The 24,508-nt window shown below is 44.8% G+C and overlaps 1 protein-coding gene across 2 annotated transcripts in view; it reads right to left on the bottom strand.

The window, feature by feature from the left end:
- The window catches only part of DAAM1 (dishevelled associated activator of morphogenesis 1), a 196,050-nt gene that overhangs the window by 114,629 nt on the left and 56,913 nt on the right, over positions 1 to 24,508 (bottom strand). For both annotated transcript variants that reach the window (XM_075926322.2, XM_075926324.2), the window contains exon 2: positions 8,785 to 9,008. In XM_075926322.2, the coding sequence (XP_075782437.2) occupies positions 8,785 to 8,967 (183 nt within the window). In that variant the 5' untranslated portion in view covers positions 8,968 to 9,008. The remainder of the gene's footprint in view (positions 1 to 8,784; positions 9,009 to 24,508) is intronic.

Below are 24,508 nucleotides of genomic sequence, written 5' to 3'. Positions count from 1 at the left end.
CATATCCCTCCTTAGTCTCCTCTTTTCTAAGCTGAAAAGTCCAAGTCTTTTTAAACTTTCTTCATATAAATGCTATAAATGTATCAAAACAAATGCATATGTATTAGAATAGCTTTTTATTATTAAAAAAACCCTCTCATTCCAATTGCTCCATGCATCTGAATGGAGTGAAGATAACGACTTGGGAGTTAAAGGGGGAAGCTATGAACTTGCCACTTGAGACCTTTTCTTCCCCACCAGTACATTTTTGGTTAATACAGTCACAAATAACTTGGCATATCAAACAGTTTTTGCATATAAAAGGTCTGTTCCACCCAGGCTGCCTGGAGCTAGAGATGCTGTCAAAAGGTTCCCTGCCCAGTGCTCTACGGCTTTTGGAATGCAGACATGTGGGAGAAAGAAAAACCACTGCACTGGATGAATTCCTGGTTGATCAAGGAGTGACACTGGCTGGCCCCATGGGGAGTGGTGGGTGAGCATTTCAAAAGAATCCAGGTGATTTAGAAGCATGCATCTCATCACCCTTCGAATGTGACTCGTCCTCCTGAGTCACCGAAGAACCTTGGAAAATCCCTCTGAGTGTTTGGATTTCATCAGTTGGAAAGAGGAGTCAGCTTGATGTAGGGCCTGGCAGGGAGTGAGGTACTGGGCCATTTCTCAAGGTGCAACTGTGATGAATCAGCTGCTCTTGTAAGCAAGCTAGTTTCTTCTCCCCCACACCCCTTTAGCATAGGTGGGGGAGTGAGATGCCTTACACATCAGAAGCTACAGGCTCTGTGTTTGCAACCTCTCTACACCCCCTTCAGAAATATGAGCTCGCTGGACATGCGAGCAGAGGCCCGGATCTTCAAAGGTAGTACTGCATAGCTTTGCAAGGCTCTGGACCCACATACCTTGTTGAACACTAACTACAACAATGGAGAAGATGCTGACCAGAACAGGAGTGGTTTCACACAGCCTGCTCCAGGCTTGAGGTAACCCATAGGGAAACAAAGCAATCCTAGATCACCAGCTTGTTTAAAGATTCAGGTGGTTAAATGAGTCAGTTATCTTGCATGGTATTTTATTTATGGGACGACACTGATGCTTGTAACCAATTCTGCAGGAGATACATCTGACTCCACTTACAAAAGTGAGAAGACAGAGGATGAAGGAGCCTTCTCCTTGGTTGTAAAAGTTAATCCAGCTACACCCAAAGGGGGAGGGTTAAATGTGTGCAAACTTGGAGCTTAGTAACCTGTGCTGGTAACAGTGTAACGTGCTGATGTCTCTCAGCTGGGCTCCTTCGTCAACCTATCATTCCTTCCAGCGGCTCTGAGGAAAGTGACATCCAAAGAACAGTGCCAAGACATGCAAGATTTCCTGACTGTAAGCCCTTTAGGATAGAGGTGGTCTCTTGCTAACACCTACCACAACTGGACCCTGCCTTGGCTAAGCCTTTGAGGTGCAAGCCCAAAAGAAAGGAATAAAAATAAAGTTGTTCTTCAGGCAAACTAACAGCTCACATTTAGCAGTAGCTCAGAGAATATCATCCGATTTTGAATGAGGGACAGGAACCTAACATCTCTGACATCCACTCCTCCTACCCAGTCTGACTCTAGCCTCTTACAATTTTATGAACCCACTTTGTGCAGGAAGGACTGCATGTTGTAGCAGCTAGAAGCCAAACATAAGTGATTTCTGTCATGTTTTGGGAAAGTATCTTCATCCATAACTAAATTCAGTAATTAAATTGACAGTTAATTATCCTCTGCCTCCTCATCACTGCCTTCAGCACATGCCACAATAAAATGCCTCTGTGCCAGGAAATATGTTGGAGATCTGATTTAATGATTGGGAGTCAGGTCTCCTGGGTTCCATTCTATTGCCACAGAATCAATCTGACCTTCCTTGGACAATGCATTTAACTTCTCTGTGCTTCCCTTTAGCCACCTGTGAAGTGTACATGAATCTTACCTTACGGCGGGAGAGGCTGTGCAACAGCACACACTCCTCATTTTATGTAACAGCAGATACTAAGTAGCTGTAATTCAATCATTCACCGAGCTCACGGAAAGACTAATTGTTGGCATGAAATGCGAAGTATTGTTACAATGGGAGTAACCAGACAGTGCTGTCACACAGACTTGAAAATTCTTTTGCTTAGTACTGTACAAACAAGAGTCTAGTCACTGAAGAAATATTAGCTTGGATATTCAATAGACTTAGAAGAAGCTGCGGAAGATAGCAAAGAACTTGCTTTTTGCTTTAGTTACTATATTTGGGAGGTAATTCAAGAAAGACAGGCCTCCTGGAAGCCATACATTGGTGCATGGGCAGAGATGCCTACATGCTGTTTGTGACGGCCTCTATTCCAGGTCTAGCGTAGACATGGAAATAAACAAACTTTCAGTGTGAATATACCAAGAATCCACATCCCTGGTTCTCCTCCAGTGGGAAGCCAATGTGGAAGGCCCCAGAATTCTGCTACCACTTGGCAGAGGGGCAATGCTGGTATCAGAAGTGGGATTTTGGTGTCTGAAGAAGGGACAAAAGTATAAAACAAACCAATGTTGGTTACTGGGGCTATACCCCATGATTAAGGCCATGCTCTTCCCATCTAGAGCTCACAGGACACACATGGGCTACTTTGGTTAGGGTATGAAAGAAATTTTCAGGGGAAGTTGACAGTCAAAGCTGGTGGTATCACCCGGCTCTGTGTTCATGGAAAGCCTGCAGGTTGTCCCAGCAACCTGAACTGTTCCCAGGGAACCGTGAAGCACACGGCAACTACATCACAGTGGGACACTTGGCTTTTATGGAGGCCTCCTTCCTCACAGCTGCTGCTCCTCAGGTGGTTCTGGGTCACCAAACAAGAGACAATGAACTCTTTCAGATAGGGTCTAGTGCCCACTGGGGCCAGATTCCCGTAATTCCCAGCTGCAAAGTCACTGACGACGTGTGGAAGGAAGAAGGGGGGAAATTAACATCTTTCTGTGTTCTTTAAGCTAAGGAGGGCCATTGTCTGCTAGATTTCCCTTTGTAGCCAGTGGGAACTATCTTCTTCCTGTCAGGATCACTTAAGAGCAGAAGTTTAGACACTGGCTTGAGTATTAAGCTAATCTTGCTCCCTGTTTTGATGCTGTTCCTCCAGAGAAGTGTCTGTACACACACAGTTCTGGATATTACTAAAATAAAGGCAACATTACTGCGAAAGTCTGAGCCTGCCAGCTAAAAATCGGCTGCATTTGCACCCAAGATCACCAAATGCTACAGGCAGCAGAAGATAAGCCTTTGGCAAGCCCAAATTCAGGGTAGGCAAATGTCCCCTGCACCTGACACCGCCATCACTCATTCAGTGCACAATCACTAGACTTCAGTCTGCGCTGGAACAATCGCTGATGGTGCACATGTTTAAGAATGTGACAGGTTTGCAGGTGAACAGTCACATCCTAAATGCCCAACCCAGATAAGTTTTCCAGGACCGACCCAAAGAAATTGACTTGCCATTCTAGACAGGAAATTAAATGGGATTTGCAGCACTGAGTTTAGCTGTACTTGCAACTACTGGTGCTTGCTGTGTGACTCACTCAGCAATAAAATACTGGCCTGATTTCACCATCAGGGCTCCTGGGTGGTACTGCCAAGTCTCAAGATTAAAATATTCAAGCTACATATTGCTTAAATCCCACTTCTATTTTAACCTTTTGAGCTTGGAGGGAGAGGCAATTCATCATGAGGTCCTATGGCCTAGGACAATGGAAAGCAGAGACACTTGACTAGAAAGAGCCAGAAAAGATAAATGCTGTACTGCCAGAGGCACTGGACTGGGATTCAGGAGATCTATGTTAAAGCTATGTCACCGATTTCCTGTGTGGTCTTGAGCAAGTCACTTAACCTCAGTGTGGGCAGGCTGAACTGTAGGGATAAATCCAAGCTCAAGCAGACAGGCTCACCGACAGGGGCATTTGCTTCAGGGCCCAGGGCTCCTAGCCACCGCAGCAGCAGCAGCTAGTGCCACAGCCCTTTAATCTCCACCAGAGCTCCACTCCATGTACTCTGAAAGCTGGGGCAGAAGGGGGCCAGCCCAGTGGTCTGGACAGTGCTGAGAACTGGCTGCCCTGGTTAAGAACATAAGAACAGCCGTACTGGGTCAGACCAAAGGCCCTTCTAGCCCAGTATCCTGTCTGCCGACAGTGGCCAGCACCAGGTGCCCCAGAGAGGGTGGACCGAAGACAATGATCAATTTCATTTGGTGTCCTCTAGTTCTTCTAGTTAGGGAACTAATAAATAACTTTTCTTTATTGGCCCTCTCCACACCACTCATGCTTTTATAGACCTCTATCATATCCCCCCTCAGTCTCCTCTTTTCTAAACTGAAAAGTCCCAGTCGCTTTAACCTCTCCTCATATGGGACCCGTTCCAAACCCCTAATCACCCCTTCCGTCCAAGGGCCCGCCCCCTTTTGGGGGCACAGAGCTGTCCCCCTCCATACCTTGCCATGGGGCCCACCAAAGTTGTCGACTCCCCTGAAAACAGACATACCTGCCATCACTCTGACCAATCTAGTGTACTAATAGTATAGCACAGCCACCAGCGGCACACATGGCAGGAGGGACATGCTACCCTGAGCATGAGTCCAGCTGAGACGCTAGGCATGTACGTGGGGCAGCTATTCACTCCCACTGCCTGTGCCAGCACAGCTATGCTCTCACTTTCAGTGCTCCTCAACTTTTTTTTTAAATTAAGTACCCCCCCTTTTTTAAAAAAAAGAAAGAAAACTACACACTGTAAGTACCCCCAGTACCTACAGTTTTCAGACAAAATTTTTTTCCTACCATTGCAACACATTTGTTTAAACAACTTAATCGTAGCCCAGCCTCTGTATGAGAGGCAGCAGCACGGGGTGCCAGGCAAGAGCTGGTCTGTGAGTGAGCCAGTTTAAAAAACCAGCTGCCTGTTGCCCTGCAGCTGACAGCAGCATGGCGTGGCAGCAGTCCCGTCCAAAGCGGGTCTGAGCTCCTGGACCCTGCACGAGCCAGGCTGCCCGCCCGTTTGGCTCGGCTCCTAATACTCTTTAAATGCAGAGCTGCAGTGGGGTATGCCCTGGAACTCAGTGCAAGCTGGGATTGGGCTAAGCTGCTGACCAGCCTGCTAAAAAATTTACTGGTGGGGAAGGAGAGAAAATGCATCTAGTCTACTCTATGGCATTAACAGGTAAGCTGTTGCGTATCAGTTAATTGGGTAATCAACCCAATTACAACCATGTTGGGGAGCCTGCGCTGGTGCTCCAGGGTGCCCCCACATCCCATAGGACTGGAGCACACAAAATCTATGGGCCTGGGTTCCCCTAGGCTCTGGTGTGCAAGAGGAATGTGGGGAGTGTATCTCTCTTCCCCCCCCCCCCCCCCCGACTGATTTTTCTGAAGCCCTCTATCAGGCTTCAGCGGCTCCCGGCTCAAAAAAGGCTCCCTACCCCTGAGCGAAAGCATTAGCCATGTACTTCTGAACTGAAGTTAGCCTCTTACATTAATGTTTGCTGAACTGTACAAAAGATGGGGTCACTGGGTGCTATCGTAAAACAAATCTTATCACATCACTGATCCATAGTGCACCAATCCACAAACAAGTACAACATAAAAAACCCTACAATTCTAAGCCTGTCCTAACACCAATTTCAACGTGTGAAGCCTCAAGATTCCTTTCACATATTTCAAGCCACCTCATCCCTGTTTACCAAGGTAATTAAGTGGATTCAAAATGCCTTTCATACAAAGAGGAAAGATGCGCTCCTAGAGCAGCTACAAGTCATCGAGTGCAAACTGTGTGACACCATCAGACCTGCCAAGATTTTAAAAAGACACCTTTCAGCCCTCTACCAGGCTTCAGCAAGCGTAAAAATCAGCCCTACACCCCTAGCTGTTTTTCCTGTCGCTGCTCCAAATATTACACAGTGGGCTTACACAGAAACAGTGGGACATTTTCCAAATCATTTAACTAATGCTGAAATCTAGTACTCAACACCGACAGGTTCCTGCGAGCAACATGAATGTGTGGATACTCCTAGCCCTATCTGACCAAAAAGAGTTGCAGCAACTTTTTTTTAAACTTTTCCTGGTGAACGTTTGCCTATTATTGAGTTTGCAAAATGTTAGAGAAATCAGAGCAGTCTTGCAAATACTGGGGAAAGCCCCACAAGAGTTTCTCACAAATATTTCTAACAGGGAGAGGGGGAAAAGCCCAAAATGAGAGCTTCAGTGAATCCCCATGGATTCTTTGAATTTCAGAAAGAACAAGTGTGTGTTGCGATTGGTCACAGTTATAGAATTTCCTCCAACTGGAGGAGTCTTCCCTCATACGGTGGGTCACAGCTGACTCCTGTCAGAAGAAGCGGTCAAATTTTGGGCCAATTCTGCAAGCCAGTTAGGGGAAAATAAATTAAAAAAAAAATCTTCACAGCAGGGAATGGGTGCTCCATAGCAGAGTGTGTGCATCGTCCTCTTTCCAATCACTTTTAGCCACACCACCCTATCATGTAAGGCCAGTCAGGCCTCCCTAAATATCATGTATGGTGAGAGTGGTCCAAACACCAAGGCGGCACCAGGTTCTTCCCTGCAAAAAGAAGCCACCATATACTTCTCAGTGGCAGGAAGGAGTGCTCTGGGCCTCCTGGATAAACAGGGATTCTGTAGGAACCTCAAGCCTGGTGTTCAATGGCTTCTGATAAGCCTCAACCCCAAATCTCCAGGGAGGTTTCTGCAAAACCAGAGGGAGCTGTAGCATGGCTATACTAAGGCTGGGTCCCAGCATACTCTAGCACAGCCAAACTAAACATAAAACAGACCTGGTCAGGAATTGTCCACTGAAAGTCTTCCCAGTGAAAAAATTTGTTTTCCCACAAAATCAAAATGCTCCATGGGAAAACTTTGATTCTGCTGAAAATTTTCCGTCAGGAAAATCAAATGGAAATATTTTGTTCCGAGTCAGGTTGAACTGACCCAAGATATTTTGATGTATTAAACCAACCTGAAATGTTTCTAATCAGTTCAACAAAATAATAAATTGTATTGCCTTATTGCAGTTATAGTTCAGGTTTCCATTATCCACTATGGAGGAGGAGATTTTCTGGAAAATTACATGTCTCATGGTGCAATGTAGACTTCTCATCTGCAAGCTGCATGACAGGAGACGCATTTTAGCCAGGAAGCCTGGCCCATATGAGAAAAAAAGGAGGCATCAAGTTCCCAAAATATAACTACCTTGAGGCAACAAAGCACAATGGGAAAATCCATTAATGTTGAAATGACCCAAAATGCTGAGTTTTGAATCAGTTCAGCAAACTAAAAACTCCATTTTGCTTTCACCAATGCCAAAACTGGGGCAAAATTCTGTTCCAGGAAAAATTTCAACATTTCCATTTTCGTCACCAAAAGCTGAAAGGTCAGCATTTCTGGTGAGACAGATTCCACATTTCGCCCAACTGCAATGCTGCCACTTGGGTTTGCCTCCACTTCCCTTCCTTCTCCTTCCAATCAGCATGTGCAGGGTACAAGAATCATTGATGCTTTGAGTATACTGTGGAGTGCCGTCAACTCACAACCTGGTATATGCACCAGAACAAAAACCAAAACAGCACCATTGTGCCCTCTTCCTCATGCTCGCTCCCTTGGCTCCTGCTGCCCAAAATTGTCATTTAAGAACCCACATGCCTCTTGCGCGATTATCACACCCGCGTAGGCTGCAGAGATGGGAAATTGCAGTGGCTGGACCAACAGGAACACAGTGTTAGCAACGGAATAGAGGACATGCCCACTGAGATGGACCCATCTGTTCCCCTGATAAGCTAGTGTTCTCAGTCCTCCCTGGGCCAGTCATGCCTCGTAACAGCAGCCCTGGAGCAATGGGAAACGACTCAGTTGGGCCAGCTACCTACATTTCAACTTCCAGAGCACTACCTCTCCACGATGCATAAGCTCCATCGACCTAGCTGCTTCCCATGGTGCTATTCCAGTCCCTTTTCAGGTTACCAGTGGTTCTGCAGCCCAGCCTGCTCTCCCACTCCAGGAATCACAACTGACAAGGAGATAGGTTTAAACATGGATAGGGATGAGACCAGTTGGCTGCTCGCCCTTGGGAAAATTCCAAGACTGGAGTGCGGGGTGAGGACTGACTGTTGAATTGGCAGCGTTGTGCATGGAAAGTTACCCACCATGCCAGCCTATACTACCTGCTTACGGCCTTCTGGCTTAGACACAGTTAGATTCTTTTGTAAACACTAAATTTGCACACGGCATCATCTGAGTTTGAAAGAGCACAGGCGTTATAGGGCCAGAGTCCTATCTACCATCCTGAACCAGGCACGCTATCAGGCCTAAACAAACCAATACACTGTAAAGGAGAGAACTATGAACAAAAAGGGGCCTGGGGAAAAGACTGATGATAGAGCTGGTTTTATTCCAGGAGAGGCAGATGGATAGCTCCAGAGCCTCGAAACACCACATGTTCCGTGGGAGGTGCATAATTCTCTTTTGCAGAAGCACTATATCAATCATGACTGTCCATGCATGGCTGGAAGTCACCGGCATGCCCAATAGGAACTTAAGGCACATGGACAGTGGAGTTAGCAACAGCAGCAAGCCCTTAAATTTCTTTTGGTTTAAAGCTCAATTAAACACTTGGCCTGACTGACTAAACTCAGTGGAGATTCGCCATAGACATCAACGGAACAGGGCAAGGTCCAATATTTTTCTGTGGTGCCCTCCCAAAAATAGCTACCCACTGCCATGGGAAACAGGCAACACTCACCACAAGCTCACTGAACATGACATCCAGCTCTTCCACCGGGGGCATGGGCAATGCCGGCTCCATGGTCTGTAGGGCGAAGTTGCTGTCATTGCGAAGCCGGTAGGTGATCTCTGGGTGGTCGTTGCTTCGGAAGCAGCAGAAGATGAACGAAATCCCCCGTCCACTTCTTTTTCTTGGGGCCATGGCCAAAATCCTCCGTGTCCCTTCCCTCTAGCGACTAAATCCTACAGAAAGAGAGGATAGCAACTGCTGAAGTACTCACTTTGCCAAAGGGCATCACGTTCTACCGAGAAGAGACCCAGAATCAAAGCCACCCAACACATACACCATTTGCAAAATAGAGTAGTGTTGATATGCTGAAGATTTTGTTCCTGTTTGATAATTATAGTTCTAGCAACCCTGATGATTATGCTAATTAAGTGATAAATTTGTTCTTCTATGGTCATAATCTCCCCCTCCCCGCCTAGTTGTAGCTGAAGCAAGAAACTGCCAGTGGGAAATTGCAGCAGATGAAAGGTGGAGGAAAACACCACTGTTTTCGTAGCTCGCTGCGCTGGAACAGAACTGACTCCAATCTGCTCATTCCTTTTCTATCTCTTATGGTCTTGCTCCAGGACAAGGCAAAGGTCACTCTAGTGCCCATTAGCCCCCTTCTACACCACTTTTTTTAAACTCTTGTGGACCTCCTGCAGCATGTTTAAGACTTACTGTGTCCGTGCTGCCAACAGTTCACTGTACTAGAGGACAACCCTTCTGACTCCCGGGCACAGCCTTAGAAGCCCACCCACCCATAGTCAGTGGTTATTTAGTTACACAAACCATTTAACTGGTTAACCCATTTAGGCAGTTTTCAAATCCCTACTACAGATAGGGAAAGAAAGCACTGGGAAGTGAAGTAATTTGCCTAAAGCAGCAGTGAATCAGCATCACAACTAGGAAGAGAAACCTGTTTCCCTATGCTCTCCTCTCACGCAAGTCCCGTACCTTCACCATGGGATTGTCATGTGCTTCCCCCGCTGGGTCATGAGCCCCCCTAAATTTTCATTGCTGAACCTGGGTGCCCTCATTCTGGCCTCCCTCTCTGCCACTCCCTTCCCTGCAGGACATGGGTTGCATTTGATTGGAATTTTCAGTCTCTTCCATTTCAGATTTTCACACTGAACGCTACTGATGTGATGTGATCCTTTGGACCTAAAAACGTGATCCTTTCAACCTAAAAAAGGTTGAATGCTTTCCTTTATCAGTACATGCCTGGTGTTCAAAAGATCCCAGCTTACATAAAACCATCAATTGATTTAAGTCAGAATGAAAGAATAAGGACGAGACGAGGTAAAGATTTATTTCTATTTTGGTATATAAAAGACAGCCTGGCAGTTCAAGGTATTTTTGAGTTGGCGCCAGGTCTAGAGTGATTGTGATTCATAAATACCAGACAACTGCAGTTTCTGTGTTTATGTATCATTTGCAAGACATTGCTACAAGCCCAGCAAATTGTGGTTACTAACAAGAAATGCTAAAAACAGGAGAGAAGAACATTCGCTAGCAAAGAGTACAAGCCTTCTTAGGAATGCTGCTGAATAGTCATTAATGCAAGTCAAAAAACTGCCTCCTGATACATTCTCCAGCACACCTATTGCTTCTACAGTACAAAGTCTGGGCTACAAAGTTCCACGTGGACCTTTACCCAGAATTTACTAAGAGACTGGGATGGGACAAAGTCAGACTGAAAACAAGTAATTCAGCCGAACTTACTACAAAAGTACACATTTCCCAATGTTACACTTTAAACATAAGTAAAACCAAGACATTATATGGCACAATGCTAATTAGGTACATAGCACTTCAAGTTCAGAAGGCCATTAGTTCAGGGCTACTCAACACGTGGCCCGTGGGCCACATGCGGCCCGTGGTACGGTTTGGGTTTACATGGGACTCAACACATGGCTAACGGGTGGCAGCCAAAACAAAAAGTCAATATAATGGTCTTCTGTTGATATGCGTTTGAGTACTTAAATTCCCAGATTGTCATTGCTCATTAAAAGTGTTGTCATATGGGTGGAAATCGGGTAAATGTTGCATTTTATTAATATCAGAAGAACCGACTTAAATGGGGTCTGTGCATTGTTTATTTGCATATATATATTTGCATGTATATCCAACCACAGGTAAGTTGCGGCCCTCAGCATGTGCTGGGAATATCATTGTGGCCCCCAGGGTTTCCAAAGTTTGAGTAGATCAGAGCTACTCAATCGCCTGTATAATACAGGCCAAAGAATTTCAATTTCACAGGCCCAACCACTTGGGTTTTTAGCTAAAGCATCTTTTTTAGAAAGCACCTAGGCTTGGATTTGAGGACTTCAAAGAAAGTGGTATATGGAGTCTTCAGCTCTTGTTACACTTTATCTCCCTCCCTATTGAGATCATTCAAGTATGTCCAATCTAAAAGAACCTGGTTACATTTCAAACTCCTTGAGTTAGGGATTCGGTCTTTGTTCCGTGTTTGTACAGCATCTAGCACAATGGGATCTGACAAGGGCTCCTAAGCTCCACCCCCAATACAACAACACATACCCATTAGGTAGTTAGCATTGGAAAACATGCGGCCACGAAGGCAAGAAATCCACGGAGAAGTACAAGGTTATTACACAGCCCTGGATAAGTAAGGGTGGAGTTACGCCTTGGTCCAAAACAAATTTCCACATAAATAATCCCACTCAAATCAATAAGATGACTCATATGATTAAAAATTTCAGAAGGGGTAGCCATGTTAATCTGTAACTGTAAAAACAAGTAGTCCTGTAGCACCCTAGAGACTAATTAAAGTATATATATTTATGCAAAAACCCACTCAAGATCATCTCATCTGAAGCAGTGGGCTTTACCCACGAAAGTTCGTGATACTATATATTTTGTGCCATGGGATATTTGTTTTCATATGAGTAAAGTTGTTCATTTCTTAATTGTTTGCAGGATCTAAGGTTTGTATTATACAGGCTTTTCTTAAGTCTCAGATTTTTCCTTGAACCTACATGAATAGGGGAAGCAATAGCTACATCATTCCAACACCATGAGAGTGGTTTCCTTTTTCTGTTACACCAGATCCTGAGGAACATACAGAATTCTCTCTATTGCCAATGAATCGCTGTCAGGGGGACACAATACTCATCTTTGCCAAGACTGCTCACGTATTGGACAACAATGTCTATGGACTTGTAAGGAAACCTGGTTTTTCACAAGGTAATAGTATGCAAGTATACTCTGAAGCAATAGGGCTGGTTGTTTTTTTGACTGTCTCCCTTCTTCCTGCATTCATGTCTGGTTTTATTCCGAAGAGGGAGTAAGTTGAGATTTGGGAACTGTAATGATAGAATATATAATTAATTACAGAGATGGACTTTTGGTGAGTGGTGAAGATTAAGGGAATTTGTTTTCTCTAAGATTAAACAAACCGTCACTCAAGCAGCTATTCGAGGGAATTCTCAGTCACTACACACCAGAGATAGACGCTTTCGCGTTCTCCTTACAGGATACTCAGATGACATCACCGTCACCACTCAGCATTAACAAAGCATTATTCGTTTCCAAGAGGGCTTTCCTAATTTTAACCCTCAGCACACTCTATTGAGGTGGAAGAATAGACATATTGTATAGACTGAGAAACAGAGGCAGCCGACTAATTTCAGGGTGCTCAGTCCAGGACCCTGCAAGCCTAATTTTCATTAGTGCTGAGCACTTGCAACTCTAGCCAAACTCAGCTAGACCACTGAAGATCAGGCACTGAGTCCAGAGGCTGACACCAAAAATGAGGAGATTTCTGAAAATTCTGCCCTCCGGGACTTGTCCAAGACCTCAAGGCAAATATCAAGGCTGGGATTAGACTTGAGGAGTTCCAGTGAATGTCACCACCCAGAGAGATCACACGTATGTGGGAGGGCGTGCCATGAATGGGCCAACGATGGGGTCCCGGGGAGCACATCAATGCAGGAGAAATGCACCACTACATTGAGCAAGGAGGAGCAGAGAGAAGAGAGGATTAAAGTGTAAAATGACAACATGAGAAAGGACCTTTGTCCAAAAATGTTCTGTGGAACAGCTTTAGTTGCTATGACTGCACACAGATCAAGAGCCAGAGAGGAACAAAGGCATCAGAATACTGAGAGTCACCTGTAGGAAAAGTGTAACTGCATAAACGGTTAACAGATAAGCTTCAGCTTACTGGTTATATATAAGCTTTATACTACAGAGCCCACAGCATGTGTGACTGTGTAACTGCTAGGATTTTTAGCGGTGACAGTCAAAATTTTAAATTACACTTTCCATCCCTAGTCACCTGCAGACAGCCATCTGAGAATCAGTGCAAGTGGCTGGCAGTCAGTTGGAACCACAGAAAGGGTGACGGACCAGGAGTCAGGAAAAATACTAATGATTGGTTTGAGGAAGGGAAAGATAGCAAATATGGGGGAGAGGGGGAGCAGTGATCAGTGAGGAGCATCACACGTCTGGGGGACAAAACCACTTTAGTACAAAATCTGCAAGGAGCTATTTTGATACAAATACTCAGATGAAATTAAAAAAAATGACCTGCAAAAGGGAAAGTTACTGAGAGACCAAGCAACGCTGCTTCAAAGGAACTTGTTAACGTTTCACATTCTTTTAAGCTCTTTGGAGCAAAGGCCATCTCTTATTCTTTGCCTGCAGAGCACCTAGCACAGTGGAAATGTGGTCTGTAACCAGGTCTCTTAGGTGCTAGCAAATCATACAAGTAACAAACAACAGATTTGAATTCAAATGACGTTTCTTAGTTTCACGCGGTATATTAATGCCCCTACAAAATGAAGCATCTCTGACTTAAACAAGAAAAGATGCAAATATAGACAAGCTCCAATAAATTATTTCCCAAAGAACTGTGTTTCCTTGAAAGAGAGCATTATATATCCTAGCAGATAGTTGCCCTGCTCTGAACTCCACCTGAGGTCACTACCAGGGGGAAGCAGTAGTATAACTCTTAGCCTAGCTTACTTCAAAAAAGGATGGCCCAATAGATTAGGGCACTAGGCTAGGACTTGGGAAAAACCTGGTTCAACTTCGCTTTTGCAGCAAATTCCTGTGGAACTTGGGCAAGTCACTTTGCTCCCCAGGACCTCAATTCCTCATCAGTGAAATGAATATAATAAAGTTTCTCTCGTCACAGGATTGTTGAGGATAGACGTTTGTGGGTGCTCAGGAGGGGTGTATTTGTGTGAATGTGTAACTGCTTGAATTTTAGAAGTTACACGTTTATACGTGAGGGGGAGGAGCTAGTGCTTGCAGGAAGCATTTTTAAGCCAATTCCCTCAAGCATCAGTTCCTGCCTTCCCACCCCACCCTTGGCTGCCTCTGTGGGAGGCAGCAGGGGGTGGGGAGGCCACTCTGCAGCAGAGGCAGCAACAGGGATGGGGGAGTACATTTTGTTGATAGGATTAACTAATAAGCCCAGGCTTATCGGTTAACCGTGTAGTCGACCACATATTGACATGCCTAGTGCTCAGACACTATGGTAATGGGTGCCAGAGATGTACCTAATATTAACTATGTACAGAACAGTTAGTAGTGGAAACACAGAAAAAGAACCCAATCAGAACCCACTCAGCCTGGGCAAAGTAGGAGCATAATCTCAAATTATTAAATTTATTTTTAGGAGGCTACATACTTAAGTGGCCTGACTTTTCAGAAGCAATCAATACCCAGCAACTCCTGCTGAATCAAGTAGGAGCCATCAGTGCTCCTCGTGGTCTCAGGTTACCACCCATTTGGTGTTTTTACTCAGACACTTCCTGATGTCTAATTTATTTTATTTATCTCAGGCAACCCTAAGATGGAAGGAAGGGTATGTGTGCTGTGGGGAGGATCTTAGAAGAAAGAGGTAGAGCAGGGGCAAGGTTTTGGAGATTCATTTACCAACCATTAGAAAGACAGCAACCGTCTAGTAACCCCATGGTAAGTGCATGTTGTAACCAACACGAACACATGCACTGCATCTAAGCCACAGGATGAGAGCTTGTTGCAAGCCAGCTACGGAACGTAGCTCTTGAGCTCAAGTTGTAGAAATTCCTGCTTTTAGATTGGGAGGTGCCCATGTCAATCCTTGGGGCTGGACAAAATGACAAATGACACGCCCCGTATATTTGAAAACATGGCCAACTAATTAGGTGCCCCAACATGGATTTCAGACATGGAATTATGAGGGATACAGAGTTAGCGCTTTCATTTACTGGTTTGTAACAAATGCTAAATTCCTTTGCACTTACAGCAACATGCTTTGGCATTGGGTCCAAACTTGAGAAGACAGATGCTGGTCTTGGCATTAAGTGTCCAGCCAGTGTTGCTCTTCTAGTTCCCTGCTCCCAAATACACGGGAAGAGAGACAGACGACTGCTCATTTTGTTTAAGTGTGTATGAGGGGAAGCTTATTTTCCATAAATGCAGTCACACAATGTGTTCCTCTGCCCATGTTTAAACTCTTCCTCAGTGCACATGGCTTCATTGAATCCTATGAAGTTTCACTATCAAAAGCTGAGGTAAACTATTTAACATTTCTCTCAGTCACTGAACCAGTGACCTCACCTGCCTATTCTGATTGGGAAGCATTCTGCCTGTATGGGCAACTTCCAAGATTGTCATAAATGTTTGCAAGATTGTGGACAAGGGAGATCCAGTGAATATGGTATACTGAGATTTCCAGAAAGCTTTTGACAGGGTCCTTCACCAAGGCTCTTAAGTAAAGCAAGTTATCATAGGATAAGAGGGAAGGTCCTTTCATGGACTGGGAACTGGTTAAAAGGCAGGAAACAAAGGGTAGGAATAAATGGTAAGTTTTCAGAGTGGAGAAAGGTAACTAGTGGGATCCTCCAAGGGTCTGTCCTGGGACCAATCTTATTCAACTTATAAATGATCTAGAGGAAAGGGGTAAACAGTGAAGTGGCAAAATTGCAGATGGTACTAAACTACTCAAGATAGTTAAGACCAAAGCAGACTGTGAAGAGCTTCATAAAAATCTCACCAAATTAAGTGATCGGACAACAAAATGGCAAATGAAATGTAATGTTGATAAAAGTGAAGTACAGCCTCTTCCCGACTTACGAACCAGTTACAGACCAAGCAATTGGTCGTAACTCGGTTCATTCATAAGTCGGACCCCATAGAGTTACACGCGACCACGCTGTTCGTAAGCGCGGATCCTGTTCGTAACTCGGGGTCCGCCATTTACAATAGCTTTGGTAATAACTGTGAACGGTTGTAAGTCGACCATTCGCAACTTAGGGATCGGCTCTAATGCACATTGGAAAAAATAACCCCAACCATACATAAAATATGATGGAAACTAATTTAGTTACTACTACTCAAGAGTGATCTTGGAATTATTGTGAATAGTTCTCTGAAGACATCTACTCAGCGTGCAGTGGCAGTCAAAAAAGCAAACAGAATGTTAGGAATCACTGAAAAGGGATAGAGAATAAGACAGATAATATCTTATTGCCCTTTATAAAACCATGGTACACCCACATTTTGAATACTGCATATAAATGTGATCACCTCATTGCAAAAAAGATTATTAGCATTGGAAAAGGTTCAGAAAAGGGCAACAAAATTATGAGGGGTTTGGTACGGGTCCCATATGAAGAGAAATTAAAGAGACTTGGACTTTTCAGCTTAGAGAGGAGACTGGGGGGAGGGGGGTGAGATAGAGGTGATTAAATTATGACTGGTGTGGAAAAAGTGAATAAGGAAAAGTTATTTACTTATTCCCATAATAAAATAACTAGGGGTCACCAAATGACATTAATAGGCAGCAGGTTTAAAACAAACAAAAGGAAGTGTTTCTTCATGCAACACACAATCAACCTGTGCAATTCCTTGCCAGAGGATGTGGTGAAGACTAGGACTAACAGGGTTCAAAAAAGAGCTAGATAGATTCACGGAGCTTAGGTCCATCAATGGCTATTAGTCTGGATAGGTAGGAATGGTGTCCCTAGCCTCTGTCTGTCTGGAAATGGGTGATAGGAGAGGGAGCATGTGAGGATTACCTGTCGTGTTCCCTCCGTGTGGGGCATCTGGTATTGGCCACTGTCAGCAGACAGTTTACTGGGCTGGATGGACCTTTGGTCTGATTCAGTATGGCCATTCTTATATTCTTATGCTGCTAACTACACCATGGATCAATAGAAATGGGTGCCACCCAGAAACATATCCTCCCCCACAATCCCTCCCACCAACACCGTACAAATCTTATTTTGTAATATCAGAAATTCTTTGAACGTCTATGCACTCAGTGGTCAACGGCGTACACATTCTAGGCTGAAATCTGGTAGTTATTTGGTAACTATAGCTGTTCAATGAAGTTAGAGTGTCATGAACTACCCAAAAAGGTACACAGACTTCACTCTCCCCCAAAACCTTTGGCTTCATCTTCCATTAAGGCTTAATGGGGAAATTCTTTAGGAACGGGCCAGTCTTCCTATACATGTACAATACCTAGCACATTGCAGGTGCTATGACAATATAAATAAAAATCAAACAGGCTTTATGTTGGGGATTTTCTATAAAAGAAAGAAAATGAATATTCTAGTTCTCCCCCACCAGCACTAACTCAAGTGTAGCCTCCCATGGTGGCAGATGTTAGAAGCTTCCTCTGGGGTTTCTATTGGAATCATACATTTAAGATTTCAGAGAGTCGTGCAAAAGAGTCTGGCAATTAATGGCACATCTTCCAATCTCAAAGTCATCTTTGCCTCCCGTCGTCTGTCTGCCATAACCACCTATCCTTGTCAGACTTGAACTGCAAGCCCTTCAGTTCAGAGACAGTCTTCCCATTATGTGAGGATGGTGCCTAGAACAATGGGGGTGAGAGCCCAATCAACAATCAGGGTCATTTTAGGCATTACAGCCAACTTTGGTTGGAAAAAGCATTAGAATAAAGCCATTCATGCCCAAGTGGCATCTTATAGCTAATTTATCTTTAGGGTTGGGAGCTTGGAGCACTTAAAATCCTGCACTAGTCAATAACAGTATTTGCACCGATATTAGGGAGTTGCAACTGAGAGCCCTTAGTCAAGGAAGCAAGACAGTTTCCATTAGATATAGGTGTTTGTCACCAACCCCTGGCAGATTTCTTGACTAAAAATGTCTTTTGGCCTGGAATGCAAAGGAGAATATATTTTTTTAAAAGCACATGCAACTGGAGGAGCTGTTTTTGAGCTGACACCGTGAAAGAAATAGCCAATTTTCAATGTCTGAAAATTGCTCTTTTCTTGATCCACTCTCAAAACTGCAATGGTTTCATGCATAGCAGAGAAGATTCGTGCCTAGGGCTGTTTTTACCAAGGTGAAGCATGGCAGTGATTTGCAATTAGGGGAGAGCTGATACACGTTCTGTACACTCTTGCAGTAGACTGGCACCAGCTCTCTAGCTTAGCTTTGATTAAGAAGTTACCTCCAGTCCAGCCAGCACGCAGCTGCAACCCATGATGTATCAGGGTCATTGAGGTAGTATATATTTTGTGTGATGAGGCTCACATATCAGAGAGCTACAAATGCAGCCCAGGATGATAAATAGGTTGACAACCATTGCTTTAAGTAATTAGCACCCTCACCATCTCTCTCCCCTACTCCAGAAAAACACTCATTCCATCCTTGTGAATGCCTCTCAGATCTGTGATCTCAGCTTCAGCATTTCTCCACCGCTCCCCCCCCCCCAAAAAAATCTCACACCCCCCTACCTGTGGGGATGAAAGAGCCACAATAACTATTTTAACACTATGCAGTCAACAGAAACTAGCCACAGACATGGAAATACTAGCCACAGACATGTACACGAGAGGAGAATTAGCTGGCATGGACATGAGTCTCCTTGTACTTCAGGCAACCTGTACCATCAGCCCCTTACTCCTCTACCCTCAGGTCAGTCACAAAATCACTGGTTCCCATTGGGCCCCTACATATTGCATAGGCACTAGCCAGCTGCACAACTCATGACAATCATAGAGGTGTTTCCAACATGATACAAATCCTCTGAAGACAAGTGTCTGACCTTCATACCTACGACACTTAGTGGGTTTTCTCTATCTCCCACACTGACCTCATCTGAGCTAGAAGGATGACTCACATCAGTATACCACTGCATCCCTAGAGCAGGCGCTTCCTATACTCAGCTACAAATATTCATTAGGGCAGACTTCATTTGTGTGTGCCAGATGGGGAAGTCTCCATCCTGTATGTCACGTGGAAGGTGGGCAGAGACACAGGGGGCAGAGTTCAGGTTGAGGCTGAAACCTGAATGTCAGCTGTACTACACTTCTAGCATTTATACCAAAATATTTTCCCAGACAGATATTGTTAACATGTGTATTCATTCCTCCCTTCCACAATCCATTACTGCCACTATCTGCAGAGGAAACAGCTGAATTAACAGATACTGACCTATCCTGAGATCCCTAGAGGTTATTCTTCCAGACACCTGTTCTGAGAATATTTCAATCTCACAGCCCTACAATTTCGGAAGATTATAAACAAAACCCTATATAGATCCTGGGATTTTGTCTGAATTCAAAGTCTCCTATGCCTCATGAACTGAAACTCATTTTACAAGCCTATACTTTGATTAAATATAAATGAATTCCAAACTCAGTTTCACTAATGTCTTCTAGATGAAATTAGAAAATGGTCAAATTTGTATACTAATTTTGTCCTGGTTGTCAGTTAAATCCCTGGAAGCGCCATCTGCTAGCACCATAAAAGCTCTTTTATCAAAGGAGTTTACAACTTTTTATATTTGTTATAAATTTCTATAGCGTTCATCAAAAATGTAATAGTACATCCCTCGGCCTGTTGCCTTGTAAGAACACATTTCACTAAATTTAAGGGCAAATAAGCTTTTAGCAGCACTATGAAGGTCACCATTAAAAATACATAGAGGTATTAAAAGAACTCAGATCTGTCAATACACCATCCCACTAAATAGTCACAGGCTCATATTCAAGGATGAAAGGGTTAACCTATTTCATGACACCATACCCGGTACTGGAAAAATCAGCAGTTCTCTTTCTAATACATGGAATCCAGGCACAGAAACTTTACTGCTAAAATGCTGAGGCAAGAAGAGTAATTTATGCTGCATTGGCTATTGAAAAGGAGAGGAGTCGCCAGGTGACTTGTTAGAACCTCAAGTTTTCTTCTTGGTATATGAACAAGTTTCTAGTCTTGCAGACCATGCTTTGTTGTTCTGATGCACTTCTTTGAGGGAGCTATGGCAGCCAGCCAGGGCAGTTGTCTTCTGCCTTAATTCTTTAATTAAGGTAAATTCTTGAGAAAGTGTTGCTCCCTGGGAACTGGGCACTGGTACAAGGCTGAAATTCTACGAAGAAGGGATTGCCTTCATGCTGTTTGCTGCATCTCTGTTCCAGGAGTGTGTATGTGAACAAAACATGTTACACATAGAACAGAGACTCACATTACACATCACTGAATTTTCTCCCAATGCAACTCTGACCTGCAAGTCTTCAACATCTGCTATCAACTGTGGGAAGAGGACTCGCAGTATGCTTGCTGCTAAATCAGAAAGGCTTGATGCAGAAATTACAGGGCAAGGCCCTTTCGTTTGTACTATACAGATCAGACAACAATTCTAATACTACTTTCTGGCCTTAAAGTCTATGAAGATATGGAAAAGTTTCTCCTTGCCATATATCTACAGGGCCCTTCAGCATTAGTTATGCCAAGGTATTATGAAACTGTAGAAGACATTCCTGAATCAAGAGTCCGGGGCATGAAGAGCACTACTCTTATTGTGTGCAGACAAAGGTTTTATAGTCAGCCAGATGGAGAATTATAGAATTTCCAGGAGGCCACAATTTCTTCTTTAAAAAGCAAGGTGAATTGCCTATGAGCTCAATGTGTGATCTCAGCAACTCAGTGCACATCATCTTTTCTTTCTTGAACTCCATCCACACTATGCAGACACCTGTTTCATATCTCAGCAATAATGACAAGCCTATAACCATGGAACCATCCTAATTTTTAAACGTGCTAAAGTGTTAACCAACCCAATATTAGAAATCTTGCCATTGCATCTTTCTTACAAAAGTTTGGTTTTTCTCTTATTACAAAAAAGTAATAGCCACTCTGAATCTACTACCACAACACAAATAATTTTTCAGGATCGAGTCACAACTCTTTTAAGAGATGCATTAAACATGCATGGACAGCTTCACTCCACTGCTAGATTTGCTACAAGAATCTGGGAGGAGTCAAGATATTAATTTTAAAAACAAGCAAACTGCTCTCCAGGAAGGGCACTGTGTGCAGGTGCTGGTGAGCTCTCCCCTAATGTGCTGAAAAAGCAGCTTCAGAGGAGCCTTGGAAAGATTTTTGCACTCAAGAACTCTTCTGCAATGAAAATCCTGTCAAGGGGCCATTCCATTTAAATCCCTCTTTCCCCCCCTTTTTTTTTATTTGGAAGCAGCTGTTGAAGAGGCTATTGTGAGAACAAGCATGTATTGTAATGGAGCTCAAAGGGTAAGAGACAGCCTTTTCAGGACCACAGTTAACATTCAAGGAGGGATTAGTAGCAAAACTTGATACCAGCAAGGGCCCTGATAATATGAAAGCTAGCAGACAAGATGCTCAAAAAAATTTCCCAAACCTGCCTACGTATAAACCCCTAGACTAGGGGTGTTTATACTAGACATTTACCCTGCAGAAATAAGGGTGCAGAGAACATGGAAAGTCCCTGGCTTCAATGGTAATAATAGGAAGAACTGGAAAGCAGCTGAACCTCTCTAGCACAAGAGTAAATTTTGTTGGAGCTACTCCAGAAGGTAGGAAAAGGGGAGTCACTGAAAAACCCGTGAGATACTAATACCACATTCCAAGTAAAAACGCAGCAAAACAGGTCAATGAATATTACTGTAAGTACATGGTCTTTCAAGAGCATCTAGGACAGGCATGTCCAAAGTCCGGCCCGCGGGCCAATTGTGGCCCCTGTTCCGGTTTAATAAGGCCCCACAGGTAATTTGGCAATATCTATCTTTTAAGGCCCCCAACGAATCCATATGTATTGAGATGAATACATTGTAAAATCTCAGTTAATGTCAGTTGGTCTAAATCAGTTATAAATATATTTGGACACAACATGTATACTTGGTGTTATGTTCCTGTTCATATTTTTTTAACTTAAAAGTTGACAGACAACCTTTATTACCAATAATATGTAATGTACTTTACAATGTTCCTGACATATATTTCAGCTTCCTGGATTTTTTTTTCATCTGGCCTTCAGATATGAAAGGCAGAGTGATTTAACACCTGTTTAGATTTGTGATCCATGTGACGAAATGAAAAGTATGCCGTTTGCAATAAACTTTGCATAAAATAGTTAATTTGCATTTAATTTTAATGGTTCAAAGAATGTCAGGCAAAATGGTCGGCCCTCACGCATGTTCACTTCATCAAATCTGGCCCTCTTTGAAAAAAGTTTGGACTCCCCTGATCTAGGATAACTTTGTTGATTAGATGCATGATCAACCAAACACAAAGGGCAGTCTCACAAAGGTATTTGGCTAGCAAAAAGTTACACTAGCCCAGTGGTTCCTAACCTTATACGGGGACCAACAAACCCAGTCACAAACTTTTGATGGACCAGTAACATTTGATGTGCATATCTGCATATTCATTATGCAAATAATGAATATTCTAATATTCTAATGTTACCTGTCTGCCGAAAGTTTGTGAATGGGTTTACCGGTCTGCAATATAAAAAGCCCTGGGTCCCAGAGCCCCCAGAGTCAGCTCTAAGCCCTATAGCCCTTCACCCCTCCACTACCCACCCCCAGCACCAACCACCGACCCCAGAGTCCCCTGCATCCAACCCCCCCCCCACCCCAGTGCCAGCCTCTTGCCAGTCCCCCTGCCCCAAATGTCTCAAGAGCCAGCTTCCTGTTTCTAGAGCCCCACTACACCCAAACCTCCCAGGTCTCCCCTGTGCCAGCCTCCAGTCCCCAACATTATCCCTGTCCCCAGTGCCAGCCCTGCCCCCCCAGCTCCCTCACTACTGGCCCCATGCCCAAAGCCCCCAGGAGGGATGTAAGTGACTAGTCGATTCGATTAGTCACTTCCCCCCCTTGCTACCTCTATCGGAGAGGCAGCAGGGGGAGGTGGGGTTTGAAGAGCAGGAGCTGGTGCAAGAGGGAATCAGTAAAGCTGGTTCCTCCCAGCACCGTCTCTGTAGGTAGCAGGGGAAGGAGAGGCACAGCAAGGAATGGCATGAGTGGGAACTAATTCAGTCCTTGCTCGTTCTGGTTCCCACAGTGGGCACTTCTGCTTTTGACATGTACAAGAGTCCCGCAGGGCTGTTGTACATGTCAAAAGCAGAAGTGCTGCAGGGAGCACGGGGCGGGCAGGGACTCGAGCAGTCTCCGCTCATCCTGGGCTCTCTGTGGCGCTATGCCCTGCCCCAGGGGGCGACAGGAGACGGAGAAGGGAGGAGCTGGCTTAAAAGCCGGTTCCCCCAGCACTGTCTCCAGGGTGCCCCCTGCCTCTTAAAGCCCCCACCAGCAGAGCCCCCCAGCACTAGCCCTGCCCCCAGAGCCCCTGTGCCTGCCCTCCCCCCCCCCCACCCCAGCCCTGCTGTTGCCTCCCAACTGCCAGCTGAGCCAGCCCTAGTTCAGCGCTGCTGCAGCAAGGCTCCATATGGCACTTGGCCCCAGCTGAGTGCCACGACATTCAGCTGGGGCCAAGTGCCATATGGAGCCTGGCTGCCGCCCATCACAAGGGCCTGCCGGCCAGGCCGTTTAGCAGCCACCGGAGCTGGAATCGGGGCCACGGGGCTCCAGCCGCAGCACACCCTGTTGCTTGCCGGGCCACTCACCCTGCTATTGTGTGGGAAACCCAGTGGATGGGGCTCATTAGCAGCCAGGGGCGTGGCCTGGTAGCGTGCCAGGGTCCGGCAGGCGGAGGTTTTGGCCTGCCGCTGGTCCGCAGACCAGTGGTTGGGAACCGCTGCACTAGCCAACCACAATCTGTATTACTAAGAAATCACAAGCTGGGTTTCAGTTTCAAACTAAGTTCGCTCCTTTCTGAAATAGGACACTGGTTCAGAGACGGGGCTTGAAGCAAAACCATCATTAGTTTGTCCCCATGATTTCAAATCCATAACGTATACAAAAGGACGGCCACCCCACCTGAGGACAAGTCAGTGGAGGAAAATAGAGGGGCAGAACCTGGGGCAGCTGTCACCTCAGACAGTCCATTTGCCTGGTTGATTTGGCCAGGCCTGTGTGTCTGGTATCGCCGTGGACATAGGGAGGATGCCATTTTGCAAAGTGCCTTGCTCTGCCCCTACCAGTATGAGCTCTCATGGATGTCAGGCCAGCAGGCGGCGGAGCGGTGCACACTTCAAAATGGCGTCTTCCTTGTGAGGAGACCTCACAAGCACCATGTGCACAAGGTCATGGTGGCAAGGCTGAAGTCACACCATTCTAAAAGTCCTGTATTTTCGGGATGTAACAGTAGCCATCCTAGCTCCCGTGATTCCAGTTTACCCCAGCTAGGATTGTGGCCTGGTACCTTCGCTGGATTTAATTACTTAGTTAACCAAGTCTCAGTGAGAACAGCCACACGCAATCTTCAGAAATGAAGCCTAAAGGAGGCCGATGTTATCTGGCTATTTAATCCATCCCTTTCTATCCTTCAC

The sequence above is a fragment of the Pelodiscus sinensis genome, chromosome 5 (assembly GCF_052426305.1).
Source record: "Pelodiscus sinensis isolate ZL-2025 chromosome 5, ASM5242630v1, whole genome shotgun sequence".
NCBI classification, from domain to species: Eukaryota; Metazoa; Chordata; order Testudines; family Trionychidae; genus Pelodiscus; species Pelodiscus sinensis.
Note: the sequence above shows the minus strand (reverse complement) of the source record. Positions and strands in the feature narration are given on the sequence as shown.